This window comes from Mya arenaria, chromosome 9, assembly GCF_026914265.1.
Source record: "Mya arenaria isolate MELC-2E11 chromosome 9, ASM2691426v1".
NCBI classification, from domain to species: domain Eukaryota; kingdom Metazoa; phylum Mollusca; class Bivalvia; order Myida; family Myidae; genus Mya; species Mya arenaria.
Genome location: NC_069130.1, coordinates 28906744 through 28921402, shown reverse-complemented (window position 1 = coordinate 28921402; position 14659 = coordinate 28906744). Strand labels below are relative to the sequence as shown.

The window sequence follows — 14659 nt, the reverse complement described above, 5'->3', positions numbered from 1 at the left end:
GAAGCTTTGTTAACTTTTTTGCGTTAAAGGTCAACGCGACCTTGACTTTTGGCCCGCTGAGCCCCAAAATCAATAGGGTTTATCTACTAGTCAAGACCAACCTTCATGTCAAGTCTGGTGACCATAGGTCAGTGAATTCTTAAGTTTGCCTTAAGGTCACTGTGACTTTGAACTTTGACCCAATGACCCCAAAAATCAAAAGTGGTCATCTGCAAGTCAGGTCCAACCTCCATGTCTAGTTTGTTGTCAATGGGTGCAGGCGTTGTCGAGTTATCACTAAGACAACCTTTAATCATTCAAGGTCACTTTGACCTTGACCTTTTACCCGATAACCCTCAAAATCAATTATTATACAAATACATTAAAGTGATTTCGAGGCAGCTTTTCTCCGTCAAAAACCTCAAATAGTCATTTCGGAACATATACAAACATTAAGAAAAGCTTAAACTTGTTTTATTCGATTGTTCAAAGAATATAACTAATATAAAAACTTAGCAATGGAATACACTTTCGACATCTTTTTCACATTTTGAAATATATGAACTGCTATCAAAGTTATCTTCAAATTAAATACCCTCCAAAAATCTCAATTATATCGGGGAATAATGAATTGCAAAATGTTATCCATTTGAAAACTTTTCTAGAAATTCAATCCATAAAATAATTTGATCTACGAATATGTTCTGTTAAAGTGCGTTCCTAATACTGCAACTACATCTGGACTAAACACCACTATTCCGAACACCGTTTATCCGAAAATATCACTTTTTCGAAATCATTTTTCGATCTCGATTTTATTCCTTCTTTGCTTAACTAAGGTTTTAATAAAAAATCCGAAAACTCTGTTTCGATTTGGTTTTAAAATCCTTATCTCTATCAAAAAAATGTTTTTCAAACAATACCGGGATAGCACTCGGCATTGGCTTGAGGTGATAGTGAAGCACTTGTAAAAGAATGACATTAAGCATGCTTATATCAATACATCGATGTCAGGTAATGCGCGAATTAATTAGGTGATGTAGTGTGTATATAATTGCCACTAGACCCAGTTTATTCCGGAGAAGTGCTGGTAACCAACGCGAAAGCATTTCTGGATCGGTAATAAAATAAAAGTTAGTAAAGCGGCGCAACAATTCGAAAACCAGGAGAAGTAATTTATTACGAAATAATTTAACAAAAATGAATATTGGACGATCACTCATACCGAATGTAAAATGTTGGTAGTGAGGAACCAAAATTGCAATCATCACGACTCCATCTTTAACGTCATCTATGAATCGTGAACGCTGTTATTATCTAAAATTGTTAATAGGAAATATCGTTATTTTAAAATGTTTATTTGGGTTCTGACGATTTCGGATTAATGGTGTTTAAATGTGTATATGTGTTATACATTGAAGACATAAACAAAAAAGATAAATGTATATGTACAGAAAAAAAATCTTTAAAACTTTTCAACTTTTCTAATGAATAGTTTTGTCAAACGTCTTAAACGCTTTCATATTTTCTGGCATACGTATGTTTGTGCTGATGTGCTTTCTACACTCATCGCCCGGCAAACTGTTTATTTAAAACTTTCAAATATCATGAATGCCTCTTTCCCTGAGAAATTGTTCTTTGTCTTCACCAGCAACTCAGTATCTCCGAATAAAAACGTGTGTTCTATTTCCTGTTCTTCAAACGGAACATCGGAGCTGTGTTCAAGCGTTATTGTTCCAATAAGTTCACATCCAGGGTCTGTTGTAAAATCGGGGTACGCCTGTGTCGTCCTGTAGACGTTTGTCAGGGTTATTTTACTCATGGGCAAACTCTTTAAGGTCACCTGATGGTCCACTTCCACCTCCTCCTTCACCCGCACGAACACCAAGAAAAAATCATTCACCATCCATTCTCCATCAATCATCACCTTCTCCTTATCTTGGTGATTCTCTACATCAAAAAGTGTGCACATTGATATCCCATACGTGTATTTCATGATCCTTGAGGAGAAAATGGCGGGGTTGTGCCCAAACCTTACGGCACCTTTCAAAACGGCGAGGCCAGCTTCTGCAGGGACGATCAGCCTCACGCCTGGCAGTTCATTCTTTATTCTCTCCTGAACGTACGAGCTTTCACCGAAACCGCCGACTAGAACAACGGTTTGTACGCGTTTCATATTTGGTTCTGCTAAAGCAGATTTGACATGCCGAATAAGCATGTCTATTGGCGTTTTGAACCAAGATTGGACAACTGTCCCATCGATCTTCAGCTTGTCAGGACCCTTCGGGGTTATGCCATTTTCCCGAATTCCCAAAGCAGCAATTCTCTCCTCTAGAGATGTTATGGAATTTTTATCGGCAATGTCACGCAATGAAACAGACAAACGAATAACAACCTGCTTTGTTTTCACAGCATCAAAAGATCGTTTCTTGTGTTCAAATTCACGAATGATATCAAAATAATCACTCATTTCCGTTTTTCGCAGCTGAATAAGAGCTTCTTCCCCATACAATCGACCCAACATTTTCATATAATTTTCATCCACAAAGATGCCTCCCCAAGGACCACCGCTGGATTTTAGGATTTCCTTCAAGGTTCCGTCTGGGTTTCTTTCGTGTACGGATATGTCTGCTGTTCCTCCTGAAATTAAATGACTAAGATATATTTCATTTGCGAAATGTTAACCTTAGCTCTCGATATATGCAACTGTATTGTCCACCAGCTGTACATAAACCATAACAGTATATATATATATATATATATATGCAACTGTATTGTCCACCAGTGGTACAAAAACCATTAACAGCATATATATATGCAACTGTATTGTCCACCAGCGGTACACACCATAACAGTATATATGCAACTGTTTTGTCCACCAGCAGTACAAAATCCATAACATTATATATGCAACTGTACTATCCATCAGCGGTACAAAAACCATAACAGTATATATGTATGCAACTGTATTGTCCACCAGCGGTACAAAAACCATAACAGTATATATGCAACTGTATTGTCCACCAGGTGTACAAAAACCAAACCAGTATATATGCAACTGTACTATCCACCAGCGGTACAAAAACCATAACAGTATATATGTATGCAACTGTATTGTCCACTAGTGGTACAAACACCATAAAAGTATATATGTATGCAACTGTATTGTCCACCAGCGGTAAAAAAACCATAACAGTATATATCTATGCAACTGTATTGTCCACCAGTGGTACAAAAACCATAACAGCATATATATATATGCAGCTGTATTGTCCACCAGCGGTACAAAAACCATAACAGTATATATGCAACTGTATTGTCCACCAGGTGTACAAAAACCAAAACAGTAAATATGCAACTGTACTATCCACCAGCGGTACAAAAACCATAACAGTATATATATATATGCAACTGTATTGTCCACCAGGTGTACAAAAACCAAAACAGTAAACATGCAACTGTACTATCCACCAGCGGTACAAAAACCATAACAGTATATATAAGTGTTTGAAAATCGGACTCCATTTGCTATCGATAATCGAATCGAATCGGACCAAGCTTTTCGATTTACTATCGGACAATAATCGAAAGTTCATAATATCAGTAAGGAATACATTCTTTATACATAGTATCAATACGATCATTTAGATGGTTAAACATGGAATCAGTACGTGTGATGCTATAGTCATGCTTTTTGCAACAGTAAGTTTATATCCATAACCATTTCCTGTCTTTAATATTTTAACGAAAAATACAACATAACAACAAAACACATACTTAATTATTGCACATCAATGTGCAAAATGTTGCACAGCGCATCAAGTAAGTTATCTTAGCATTTTATCAATGTAAAAGCATACTAAATATTTGTGAACCAGCTTAACATTCAATAACCTGTAATATTAAACATATCATTAGAATACCTAAATTTCAAAAAACTTTCACAAAAAAGTAAATAAGTTAATTACAAACAATACCAAAAAAGGTTTCATAAACAAAATGCATCGTAGGTAAGATCGGACCCACTATACCATAGCGACAGGTTATTGAAGAAGGTTTTATGAAATATATAAACATTTAAAAACAATTTTGTAATTTTGGGAGAGTTTGTAAGTTTTTAAGCAAAAGTGTTTACATTGACCGCATTTGTGTAGGAGCGTGACCTCCCTTAAAATGAACTCAATGATAATTTACCTGAAAGAAAAATTGACATTTACTTGACTTTTCCACAAAACAAACAAAAATACGTAGTTACCGGAAGTAACATTAGCAACATCGATTTTGCACAACCAATATAAATTGTCGCCGACAAAGCATCGTCAGCGACGGTTAATCGATTGTACTCGATAATCGTTTCATCACTAGTATATATGCAACTGTCTTGTCCACCAGTGGTACAAAAACCATAACAGTATATATATATGCAACTGTATTGTCCACCAGGTGTACAAAAACCATAACAGTATATATTAATGCAACTGTATTGTCCACCAGGTATACAAAAACCATAACAGTATATATGCAACTGTATTGTCCACCAGCGGTACAAAAACCATAACAGTATTTATATATATGCAACTGTATTGTCCACCAGCGGTACAAACACCATAACAGTATATATGCAACTGTATTGTCCACCAGCGGTACAAAAACCATAACAGTATATATGTATGCAACTGTATTGTCCACCAGGTATACAAAAACCATAACAGTATATATGTATGCAACTGTATTGTCCACCAGCGGTACAAAAACCATAACAGTATATATATATGCAACTGTATTGTCCACCAGCGGTACAAAATCTATAACATTATATATGCAACTGTATTATCCATCAGCGGTACAAAAACCATAACAGTATATATGTATGCAACTGTATTGTCCACCAGTGGTACAAAAACCATTAACAGCATAATTATATATATGCAACTGTATTGTCCACCAGCGGTACACACCATAACAGTATATATGCAACTGTTTTGTCCACCAGCAGTACAAAATCCATAACATTATATATGCAACTGTACTATCCATCAGCGGTACAAAAACCATAACAGTATATATGTATGCAACTGTATTGTCCACCAGCGGTACAAAAACCATAACAGTATATATGCAACTGTATTGTCCACCAGGTGTACAAAAACCAAACCAGTATATATGCAACTGTACTATCCACCAGCGGTACAAAAACCATAACAGTATATATGTATGCAACTGTATTGTTCACTAGTGGTACAAACACCATAAAAGTATTTATGTATGCAACTGTATTGTCCACCAGGTGTACATAAACCAAAACAGCATATATGCAACTGTATTGTCCATCAGCGGTACAAAAACCAAAATAGTATATACTTGTAGCCATGCAGTTAAAGCAATGAGTGATGAAGGACAGTTCTTCAATTAGAATCACTTTTAAGTGAGCAAAATTTCTTACCTCCAAGATCGACGACCATGTAGTGTGATCCATGAATAGCTACAGCGCATTTAACGTCCATACCCAAAGTTTCACACCAGATCGAGGCACACTCCGGCTCCAGGCCCAGTTTAAGGCGGTTTGTGTCAATTTTAGCCTTTTCAAAAGTGGATATAGACAATACACTAAATAAAGAGCGAATGACGCGTAGTAACTGCTTACTCTTAACGAGTTAATGAAATCATAGTTAAGTAAGTTTTTGCTACGTTACCTTTAAAGGTAGCGTTAAATAACAAGCGTGTGTGTAAGTGAATATCGTTTAACTGCACACAAGTGGATTTCCATTTGGGTGATACTTATCGATCGCAAAACCTTAATTAAAAGTTCTCTGAAGGAAGGTTACAAGCTTATACTTGTTTTTTGTTCGGAAAACTCGATCTTTATTCAATGACCAATTGTACAGTATTTATGTGATGAAAAATATAGAAATAAGTATAGTAGTCGAATGTTTAAACATAGACCACGTTTAATGGCATATGATCAAGAACGCATAAGTACTATTCTCTTATTGGAACTTAAACTTGCTTAATATATAAAAATAGACCTGATTGAATAATGGGACCTAACTAAAACAAAGACTTACTGCAACTGCTGCATCCCTCATGAACCTCTTGGCATTGTCATCCCAGATAGCCGGGACGGTCAACACGTAAAATATGTCCGTCTCCAAGATTCCGAACTTTTGCTTGGTTACCGCCTCTAGTAAGTGCTTTCTCAAGTATTTGATAGACATGACGAACAGCGGGAAAGCCGTCATATGTTTGCCGGAAAAGTCCTCCACCGTCACGTCTTTAGTCAAGTGCTATGAATTACATTAGCTTTACTTTTATAAATGTTTTACATCTATATCTTGAAATTGAAGCAGGCCCAAATTAAGCTTACATCTTGAATTTGTCTCTTATTGGTAAATTTTGAAATTAATATGAGGTAAACGACTCGTTAACAGGTTTACCCCCCAAGTTATTGCGTAATGTCTCATGTGACCAATTTGAGTACGACGTGTGATTCTCGTTGAGTGTATGAATGAATTGATCCATGTGCCCCTAAAATATCGTGTTCATGTTTACATGGTTACTTGGACCGTATATGCAATTGATGAAAAAAGATATGCTGACCTACTACCCATAAATGTCGACATTCAATAAACATGTAGTGTGGTAGTATCTGATCAAGTGGTACCAAGAGTACAACAACTAGTAAGAAATGGCGTGAAAACCCTAAAAAATAATCAAATAGCACATAATCTTACTTCGTAGCTATAATGAAGGACAATGCAAAAGAAATAGTAAAACAGTATTCAAAACTTTAATTATACTGCTTAAACATGACAATATAAATCATAACAAAAGTATATCCAAGATGGCAGCCAAAACCAAAGATGGCGCAGTTACCCCTAATTTTATAAAAGGATCCGTCATAGTATATTAATTGTGACATGACCTCAGTAAATTCATTATTTATTATGTATTAACTTTTTGTTTAAATCTTAAAAATAAACCATATAAAATTCCAAAAAATCTACAGAGTAATAGTTTTGTTTGCCATAGCAACCATTTCGCCTATTTTCTTTCGCCAATGTAATCGACTCAAAACCTGTTTACTTCTTAAATTCCTTTTATTTTTGTAGAAAAAATAGTTAATATGTATAAAATATATTAATTTTCATTATCAATTAGTCTGTGGAATTATTATTCTTGGCAACCTATTACTTAGTCTAAAGATTGTTGCGAAACTTTAGATTGGAATATAAATAGAAAGCCCGGCTTAACTGATAAATAAGATTAAGCCAGACAATGACATATTTAGGGCCCAGCCCCTAGCGGATTAATCGTCTCGATTTCATTGGCCATGTATTGGCATAACTTTTTGTTACATCCTTTGTCATTGGATGATGATAGTTTTAGCAATTCTCAAGAAATGTGTTTATTTCCTCGTTTTATTCTGAGGTGAAACACTTAGAAGTCAACTCTAAAAGTCAATAACATATACATCATAAGTATTGATCAACATTTCATATTACAGGAAATGTTTTCAATGTTATTAAATAAATGTTTCTCTTAAAATACAACTTAATCTTGATTGATAATTAGCAATTAGATGAACAAACAGTGCATTTCAAAGTCTCACATCAAATTCTGAGTTAGTTGAATTTGTAGTGTTGAATTGCATAATTATTAACCACATTTGATTGCATTTAGGGAATGAATTGCGAGGTTGATGTCCTTATCGGGATATGGACGCAATTGGGCTGGTCAAAGTATATGGAGTTCGAAGGACTCCACGCGTACTTTGACCAGTTAAACGTTGAATTAAAACACTTCTGGCAACTAAACATTTAAAATATAAAATATAATATATTTACACTTTCTGAAAAGTTGATTTATATTTAACGGGACCTGCTGACACAATACAAACAAAACCAATATAAATAGTGTTCATGTATATTGTTATGCGATGAATTACGATCCGAACATATCCAAAGATGTTGTGCTCATCTATTGATAAACGCAATTGCCGAAAGGCAGTTCATTTAAGGTATGGAAGTTTAGGTGTAAATATATATCGATATATATGGATAGCTCAAACATGTACTATATATATAAAAATATCAAATAATAATAATAATAATAATAAAAATAATCATAATCATAATCATAATCATAAAACTGAATAATTGGAAGAGATAAATATATATATTAAACGAGGCATTTATTTAGGTCACAGTGAATACCACAAGTACATATCAACAATATTAGTGTAATGGTGGGCATCGTAATTTTGGCGGCAATCTTTGATGAATCTTAAGCTTTATGAAAATCATGTTTATTCATTTTGCATGACGGTGTTGTGTAAAAGAAGTCTTAGTTTTAAAAAAAGTTATGTTGAACTAATATATATTTATTTTATGGGGGGCCAAAATACTTCCTTATAGGGGCATAAATTGCCAGTATGTGATGCGGGATGAGACATATCGATGGCGTCAAAGATGTCAGCCACGAATTCCTATTCAAATGACGAATAGGCCACACTTCAGCTATATTTAAGGACAATCAATGTCAAACAAATCCCATATATGCCCTACAATAGCCATTTTATTGTCAAATAAGTACTTGTATAGATATAATTAAGTGCATCTAGTGCCAGGTATACCACATTAGTGGCATTCTAAAGGCAAACAGTGCATTTGTTTGTTTCAATCTTTAATTTAGCCGATTATGTGAACAACCAAGCAATACACATTGTTCTTTCTATCACAAGTGTGATATATACAAGCCTTAACATTGTCCTAAAACTCGTAATTATGACTACAATCAAGCATTTTTTTTATTTAAACAAGAGCACCGCCTGCGGGTGCTGAACGCTCGTCTGATTTTATCCTTTTTACGGTTTATTCTCTTCATTTATAACATTTGATAGGGAACAGGTATTCCAAAGTTTGAAATTGATAGCTTTGATAGTTTGCATGTAAGTGACCCGAGCAAAAAACTTAAAGAATCAGACTAGCTAAAAATTACAAATTCCAAAAATTCAAAAATATCCCCACCCTCCCTATACCATTCCAAATGTGTGACTCAAAAGCCCGTTTGATATATTGAAGTTCAGTATCCATTTATTGTCTGTGAAAAATGAAAAACAACAATCCAACAAAAATTGAAGAAGCTATGTCCAGTTCTCAAAATCAACCAAAATCCATCAAAATTCATGTTTTTACCCCCAAAACACAGGAAAGACGTAGTATCTATAAGGTACAATGTGAAAATGGGTATAAGATAAACACGTTCCCTAAGTTTCAAAGTATTAGAATTGATAGTTTTCATTTAAGTGACCTAAACGCCTATATATAAGGCATTCCATTTTAGTATACACGACATTGTGACTACTACCAATCATGTGTAATGACGAACATACCATACTCAACTGCATAATGAATATATAATCCAGATTTGTTGGGCTCAAACACAACAATTGTGCAACAAACAAGCACATTTAGAACCAAACATGCCAATTTCGAGCTTTAACAAAGATAAGTGTCAAACAATTATACGATGAAAACTACATTTTCAAGCCCAATAGTCGAAAATTCAAAAATAAATACTGTTAAGAGGTACAATGCAAATGTCCAAACAACAATGAACGAGGGACTCAGAAATATTGAAACTACATACACAAATACAAACAGCACAAACTGACAAAACACTCATTAGAATAGCGTTATCAATAAATGGTACCGCCTTGGAACGGTCAGTGAAACACAAGTTAACTTGAACTCGATTCTACCGGGGGCTTTAACTAGTTTTCATGGCCATTACCTAACATGTTTCCCAACATTTATCAATAATTATGAAATTAAAAAATGTAAGCCTCATCAGAGCAAGCATCAACTTGAAAACAATTCAGAATAAAGTAAAATATAAGGTACGATAAAGTCACTAAAAGACAACCATGTAAACCTAATATTGTGACTGAAATCAAATCCTTTTAGAATTATGTCATTAATGTGCCACCCATTTTACTTCGAATTTCAGCTTGCTAAGTTAAGGTTATTCAAATTTAGTGTTTTGTCACGTTATATATATGTTCATTGCTTTGATAATCGCCAAACCGCATATCAATAGGCAGAAAACACCTTTCGTTCACTTTGTTGATTTTGACAATATGCACTGCGCAAATGCATCAAACGCTTAACTGTTTTGCAATAAATCCAGGAAACTAGTGTAAAGATAGTAGTCATTATACACATTGTGGCTGTACTCAAGAGCATCTTTTAGTCGGTGAGCTCCGCCAGATGCCATAGTGAAGCTTATCAAGTGCAAAACAAACACATCAGGAACACTTATTAATGCCAATCCATTGACCAATATACCAACTGTTGATAAGGACAATGCCAGTTGGTAGCAAAATAACTTCAGATGAGCACTCCCTGATACTATCATGTGCTAAACTTATTTAACTCGGCTCAATCAAAGCCCATTAAATGCAAAACAAAATCATGTTGTTGATCTATTTAATTATTATCGATTGCCCAAAAGCCCATTTTGACTGTATACATGCTAAGTACTCAGATTCAAATAAACTAAAATTATCAAAGTGAATACAGAGACATATTTTAAGCCAGCAAGCCATGCAAAGCCACTAAATAAGTGTGGTTGTCCTAACCATAATGCCTATTCAAAGCGAAACAATTCCCAAATGTGGCTCTCATTATAAACTTTCTCAATGCCAAAACAATTCGCCAATCGTATTGCTTATGTAGGGCTAACACAAACACAAGAACAAATCAAAGCCAAACGTTTGTCCATTCAATACAGATTTGGCTACAAACATTAATTAAGTGCCTTTTTAATCCATGATATCAATGGTGCAGTCAATCTTGTATCTAAGAAAGCTATGTGTGGTTATTATAACCATGCCAATTTGAGGCACAAACATAATTTATGTATAGATCAACTTGCTCCAAATTACTAATGGCTATAGAAAATCCAATGTTAAAAATGCAATAAATATTTTTATATATATTTGATTATTGCAAAACAACATTTATTGTTGTTTTGCATATGGTAGAGATAAAAAAATGTATATCTATGATAAATTTTATACAGTCACTTTGTAAATATATCAAACATAAACGTTTTAAGGATAGCAAATTAGCAAAACATATCAATTGTGTGATTTTTTGTATTTTGAGCTTTCATTTATTAGTGAAAAAATATATCCTGTTAAAGTGTAGTTCGTACCTTGACCTTGAAATGACCTTGAACATGGAAAAATTTAAGAAATATAAATATAGCTCTTATTTGGGTATTCTTCAAGAGTAACAAATTCACACTTTATTATACAATACTCACAGAAGTAGTAATTCTGCGAGCACCCTAATTCAACTTTTGTGGTGTGAAACATCAACGTCTTCAAACAAATGTGAAAACTTTACCGAACAAATATGTCTTTAAATGATAAAACACATAATGTAGAATTATGTCACCATTTTTATATTCAAACTAATAAAAAATAAACATAAAATGAAGAAACAGGATAGATTCGTATTTAAGGGTATTATATCCACTTTGATCTTAAAATGACTTTGACCTTTAAATGGTCAATGGTGCATTTCAATTTAAAGAACATTACTCGGAGGAGCAATATCCGTGTAAGAATTAATTTGGATTTATTGCATGACCATTTATTTATTGCACTTTGGACGTCATCTTATATTTCTCAGCCCACTTCAAACGCTGGTAATTTATGCTGACAGTTTTATATTCTACAGACTTTGCCAAACAATTCGGTAAATTGAATTCTATGTTTTACTCTCGGTACCACCTACCCTATAAAAAACACTGAAAGTCACCCTGCTATATTCATTGAATATTCATCCATTCAAGTTTATGAGGTAACTATTTTTTATTTTCAATAATCTTTCTAGTGCAATAAAACAGGGACAATCACAGTAGTTAGAAGGAATTATAACAGCATACACTATTAGTGGGGGGAGATTAATTACATACCTCATTGCTATGCAAAACCATTTTAAATCTGCGGAAAAGCCTCCAGCCGAGGTGCTCATCGTCTTCAGCTAGGGTTGCGTACTTGTCCTCGGCCTCAAATCCAAACGAATCAAACTCTCCGTTGGGGTTTAGAAGAACGGATGTAGGTGTCTTTAATGACACCAGTCGAGAAGCCCCTCCCCCTGCATACCAATTCTGGTTAGTTTGAATCTTGTTTGGGTCGTCTCGGAAGGAGAAAGCATAACCGCTGTATGTGGTTCCCAAATCAAAAGCCGCTACCACCAGGGTCGTGTTTTGTGCATTTCTTGCCATGATCATACAACTAGGCACTGTTATTTAGAGATAAAATGAACACATGTAATCTGCTGCATGTATATTTGGTGGGTGTGATTACGTAAATGTCGCATAAAAAATGAAGGTTCTTCGTTTATTGATTGCTGGTTGTAAAGTATATACCATTCAGCAGCCAATTGTATAAACAGATTTACCCAGGGTAATATTTTACCGGCGGTAATTTTCCTGGTAAATTGGCGGTAATCAATTGTATAAAACAAAATTAAGATTTTACCAAGCTATTTACCGCGGTAATATTTGCCCTCCTCCAAGAGGTGGGTAAATTGATTTACCGTCTCAGTTACCAGAATCAAGATGGCCGACCAGACATAAAAAAACGCTCGATTCACAACTCATTTTGTCGATTTTAAAGACAAACTGAAACTTCGTGCTTAGAAAACTGTTCCATTACGTCCATATCAATAGAAGACAGGAATACAGAGGTAAGAAATCGCCAATAACTCACTGTGTGAACAAATAAATATTCCAACGAACAAATTTCATGTACAAACACAGTGAAACAAGAAATCTGAAGTTTAAGAAAGTACTTTACCTTGTTTCGCGTTTAAATAATTCCAAAATCTTTCAAAGCTCAATGCAATGGTTCGAGACCAACACTTGATTGCAGGTCTCAATATCAATTTTAACTAGCATATTACCTGTTGAAGATAGAGCTTAAATAAGCATACAAAATATAATCAATTCATGTTTTTCCTGTTTTTAAAACAAACCCACAACTTTTGCTCAACATAGTCATTTTGTCAAGTTAATTTCAAAAGGAAATCTGAAGGAACAAGCCCATTCACCATAGGCACAAGGCGTTTCACATACCAAGCCAGAGAAACACACAGTGCCACAGGTAAACACGTTTTATGTATGTGATATTGGCATTTATGGAACGACCTTTTTACTACTTTCATAGTATGACTTGTTTCCTCAAATATTGGGCATGAAACAGTTCAAATATACTTCTATGCATTAGATATTTTCAAACACCGTGAACCACTCAATAAGCTACTTTCACAAGCTTATCATTTATTTTATTGTATGCATTCCACACACTTGAATGTAAATGTGAATATCAAAACTACTTTTATTTCGGTATGGTTGACTTATTGTATAATGTTACAATAACATGTATCTGAGGAATAGATTTGGTTGTAAACAAAATGAAAATTAAACTACTTCCTCGTTTGCTAAATGTTGACAATGAACTGAATAAGACATGTTCAGTATGAAACATTGACCGATTTAAAACATTTATATGAATACGTCTACTGAAACTTTATTCACAACCATATTTTGTTATATCTTTTTTTGTTATGTTCACGGAGTTAAGGAATAAAAATGTAAACGAAATATAGTTACCTGTAACGTTCCTATCAATATCCACTTGATCTATGGACTGCGGTCTGTTATAGATTGTAATTTACTTCCTGCTCTCTGAAACAGTCTGTGCTCTATTTTCTGTATTTGTTGAAATATTGAATGTATGATTATGGTAAAGAGGTTCTATGATTTTTTGAAAATAGTTTTGATATCTGTTTAGACATGTTATAAACAATTAATTGAACCACAGTACAGTTGAAAGTTAAATTAATCAGAAAAGTAACAAATCAAGTAATATAAAGTGTTTATGTTTAGTCTTCTAAATAATTAAGTCACAGTCCGGTGCCAATAGTGTGCAGACACTAGTTAATAGTTGTTATAGCTTTAGTATGAACGCTTACCATAGACGGCGAAGAACTGATGAACATTTCTTATGATGATTTGTCTGAAGTTACAAATACAATCAAAAATGAAAGTTTAGATCTAGATCAACAGCTTAATGAAAGTAATAACATGCCAACAATTCATGAATATAAACAACAGGGCAGAAAGTTAAATGGTAAACAGATTGTCTTAAGGAAGTTATAATGAAAAATACATTTCAGTGTTTAAACAAGTCGCCTTTACGTAAATATCTTACCTATATAGTGCTGTTAATCCGTTTCGAAATGGTAAAAATATGAGGAGTCGGCAGTCATTACTCGTCTCATTGTTACTAAATAAAGCCCCACGTGTCTCCAAGTCGACGATGTATTCATACGCATCGGAAGGCTACATGCTACTTGGAATTATCGAGTGATGAATTGCTATTCTTGGATAATAGCTAAATAAAAATTATCTTTAAACTGCGGTGTTTATGCAAATTGGTTGTAATTTTTCCGACATTTCATACATCAATGAGACGCAGAAAAATAATGTTCAATTCTTAAGTTTTTACAAGACAGTTTAAAACAACTTTACATATATTTTCAAAATCTCTCAACCAAATACAGTACATATCAGTTTAAAAAACGTAAACAAAAATACCTGAAGA

At 34.1% G+C, this 14659-nt stretch overlaps 1 protein-coding gene across 3 annotated transcripts; it reads right to left on the bottom strand.

Annotated features, from left to right (window-relative positions):
- Positions 1 to 436: 436 nt before the first annotated feature.
- On the bottom strand, positions 437 to 14416 carry LOC128245452 (heat shock 70 kDa protein 12B-like). Of its 3 annotated transcripts, XM_052963616.1 has the most exons (8): positions 14267 to 14416; positions 14028 to 14071; positions 13666 to 13750; positions 12851 to 12956; positions 11965 to 12293; positions 6045 to 6263; positions 5423 to 5558; positions 437 to 2619 (listed from the first exon to the last, which is right to left on the bottom strand). In XM_052963616.1, exons 5-8 carry the CDS (start codon positions 12280 to 12282, stop codon positions 1565 to 1567), a joined length of 1728 nt encoding a protein of 575 aa, XP_052819576.1. In that variant the 5' UTR covers positions 12283 to 12293; positions 12851 to 12956; positions 13666 to 13750; positions 14028 to 14071; positions 14267 to 14416; the 3' UTR covers positions 437 to 1564. The 3 variants fall into 3 exon arrangements, with proteins under 3 accessions (XP_052819576.1, XP_052819574.1, XP_052819573.1); XM_052963614.1 differs by lacking the exon at positions 12851 to 12956 and having other exon boundaries at positions 13666 to 13764; positions 14267 to 14415; XM_052963613.1 differs by lacking the exon at positions 12851 to 12956 and having other exon boundaries at positions 14267 to 14415.
- Between the last annotated feature and the right edge of the window lie 243 nt (positions 14417 to 14659).